The sequence below is a fragment of the Boleophthalmus pectinirostris genome, unplaced genomic scaffold, assembly GCF_026225935.1.
Source record: "Boleophthalmus pectinirostris isolate CB_2022bp ecotype Guang Dong unplaced genomic scaffold, ASM2622593v1 HiC_scaffold_3, whole genome shotgun sequence".
In the NCBI taxonomy this organism is placed as follows: domain Eukaryota; kingdom Metazoa; phylum Chordata; class Actinopteri; order Gobiiformes; family Gobiidae; genus Boleophthalmus; species Boleophthalmus pectinirostris.
The window spans coordinates 43,702,248-43,705,465 of NW_026571299.1; the positions used below are offsets into that span (position 1 = coordinate 43,702,248).

A 3,218-nucleotide genomic window follows, 5' to 3' on the forward strand; every position below is an offset into this window, starting at 1 on the left:
TGGGGCTGTCATTACTTTAGTCTGTGGAGGAGAGAGGAGCGATGCTATAGTACCTCTACAAAATGGCCGCTCCGCACCAACATGGCTCCGATCTCAGGCAGGGAGTAAACATTTCGTGTTTAACAAATTGAAATGTATTTACTGTCTGACACCGGATGTGACAATGTGTTGTGAATGATGAATGGATTTGATGGAGGTCAGATTTGAATTGTCATGAAGCAGTTTAAACACATTGTCTAGGTATGGTAGGTATAGACTGTGGATTACTAGTTTGTTATAAAAAATAATGGAGTTTCTGTAAGATGTGATTTCCCTAGAACATTTACTTTAGTGAATATCCAATATATTATTTGCTGACTTTGTTGAAATTGAATTGAATTTGTTGATACTGATATGTTTTTAGAATTTTATGATGGGACACAAATGTTGTTTCAATGAAAGCTTGTTTAACTGCACTAATTCATTAATAAAGCGTGTATTCATAGTGTCTACTCAAATTTCATACTAAATCTTAACAGGTTTACCATATCCCTACCAAACGTCGGAGTAAGTTTTGTCTCATAACAAGCTATGCAACAACCAGATAAATATGTACATTTATGTTACAGCAAAATATATAAAAAAAAACATGAACTATACAATGAAAAATATACAGTACATGAACACTGCAAACTCCCACACAGAGTATGGGCAACACAACCATTCAAATACAGTTACACTTGGTGGCTCAAGACAAAACACAATTACATTCATATAAATAACCCCAAATATTCCCCACAGTCTGTCAAACTGAAGACCAGCTTCACGGCTCCACTCAGAGCTACAGCAGCAGTCCTTGATGCCAAATCAAAGAGTATAATACAACGTAGTGTCTCTGTGCACTGCCTCTACAAGGTCCTGGGAACTCCCAGTGTTTATTATAAGGCCCAGGGGAGAGCAGGGCTTCACAGATAACAGCTTATCAGTTCATCAGTGCAGAGTGAAGCCAATTCAGAGATCTCCTTCATTGTTTACTGTGCGACGAAACAGTCAGTCAAATCCATTGATCAATCACCAATCAATTTATGGATCAGTCAGTCAAACTGTGTTACAGTACACCAGAGAATACTGCTATAGTGAGGGTCTCCTCCTTTTGCTTTCAGTGACTGCAAAATGGTTCACAGACACAACAAAAAACTACATTGGCCATAGGTGATGAGTGTATGTACAAGTGAGCAGAAAGGGACCGAGTTTTAGGGTTTTGTCCTACAATCAAACGCTGTTTTAATATGTTGGGCTAGCACAGGTATAGGTTCTAGTAGTGTAATTGCAGCTGTTACAAGATATTAAACCTATAATAAACTAATACTGTTTTTGTAAAGTTTTCAGGCACATATTATAGTCTTATGATATTATTTAGAATTTTTAGTTAGAATAGTTAGTTAGCTATGCTAACTCTGCTCATTTTCATCGCTTGCAACCCATGGCAACTTTTGGAATTATTTAGAGACATTTGACATTACAACCATTTGATATTTTGGAATTTCTGTACTGGGCATCTTCTTCTATTGATGTGCAAAACAGCAGTTATCTTATCCTTCAGTGTCCACGACTAGTTCCATTATTCTCTATTCGTGACGTCCCTGCTACAACACTGGTACATACAATAATGTTAGAGTATATAAAAATGAAGAGCGTAGGAGGCGAACACATGGCGTCGTGTGATTTGTGGAGTGGAGCGAGGCCTGGTGGGGGTGGAACTTTGCACCCCCCCTCGTTTTCGCCCAGAGGTGCTCCACTCGGCCCCATCTGCTCCATAATGGCTGCCACGATTGCTTTTCTCTGCAGCAGGTTCAATGTTGGAAGTAATGATTCGCGTCAGGAGCACTCCGCTCCCAGCCTCTCAGTGAGACACGAGGCAGAAATATGCAGATGAACTAAAAAAACAGCGAAAATGAAGTGGGAGCAGGGGTCTTAAGGCTCAGCTCTAGGCCTGTCCCTGTCTGTCCTCCATCTGTCATGTGCCCTGTTGCTGTGAGGGGCTCCAAAGGTCCATAAGGAGGGACGGCTGCGTGTCACTGTCGAGAATGTCCACGCTTCACACGAGTTTGCTGTTGGGTTTGAGGCGTATGACCCACTCCCCTCCTGGATTACTGTTGTACAGGTCCTGGAGGTGTGTGTCCGGGTCCAGGCAGTGCTCACCTAAACAAAAAAAAACACAAAAGTTACTTCAGTGAATCACAATGACATTAACTATCAGAAACAGTGTATGGACAACTACATCCTCAAAGTCAGTATATATAGCAACAGTGTGCCTTTTTACTTTTAGATTGGTTTTATCATCTAGATCAGGAATGTCAAAATTTTTTCCAAAGAGGGACAAATCTTGAAACATATTTGAAGTGTCGTTGTCAATATAGTGGATCTTTCAGATTGGTGCATTTTACATAGTTTTCACAGCATCGCCATGGCTTGTAAAATTATTTTTATTTATGTATCTGTATCAGAATGCAAAGTGTTTCCGGGCCATAGTTTTGACATCCCTGATCTAGATCAACTTGACCAACCTCTGTATCATCACTCATATATTACTACTTATACTACTACTACTTCTCAGTGTTCCTAATATTCAGTACTGACTTTTTGCAGTTTTTCTTCCAAAAAAATGATCTGTTTAATTTTTGGTACCTATAGTGTAATGTTGTTTTTGACATTGATGTCAGCATACTCAAGGATATTGTTCCTTTATTTTACTTTTATGAGAAGTCGGTTAAACTTTCAGCCTTTTTAGTGCCCAGAACTTGTTAGACAGACATGTTGACAGACATCTATAACTAGGAAACGTCAAGTTCTACACAACTAGCATTTGCATTATTATATTTCTATATTTTGTTTTTACTTGTGCAAATACGTTTGTATAATTATGCCTGTTTGAGGCCAGTATCTTGCTATTTTTCATCCATATTTTGAATGTATTAGTACCATTTATATTTTTGCTCTTTGTTATTATATTCATAATAATGTGTCCAAATAATTTCCCTTGTGGATCAATAAAGTTTGTTTAAGTCTATCATAAAACCACAGTAGTTTTAGAAGGAGTTTGTAGTTTTTCTCCCCACTGTGGCGGGTGTCCTGTGAGAGTCAAAGCTGTGTATAATGGGCATTCGTCTGCTCTGATAACTGCAGATGCACAGCCCATGTCTCTTTGGTACTAACATAGTCCATTATATAAGACCTTG

At 38.8% G+C, this 3,218-nt stretch overlaps 1 protein-coding gene across 2 annotated transcripts in view; it reads right to left on the bottom strand.

Moving 5' to 3' along the window:
* Positions 1-394: 394 nt before the first annotated feature.
* LOC110154561 (rho GTPase-activating protein 40) overlaps positions 395-3,218 on the bottom strand; it is a 23,835-nt gene continuing 21,011 nt past the window's right edge. For both annotated transcript variants that reach the window (XM_020918559.2, XM_020918558.2), the window contains exon 15: positions 395-2,181. In XM_020918559.2, the coding sequence (XP_020774218.2) occupies positions 2,078-2,181 (104 nt within the window). In that variant the 3' untranslated portion in view covers positions 395-2,077. The remainder of the gene's footprint in view (positions 2,182-3,218) is intronic.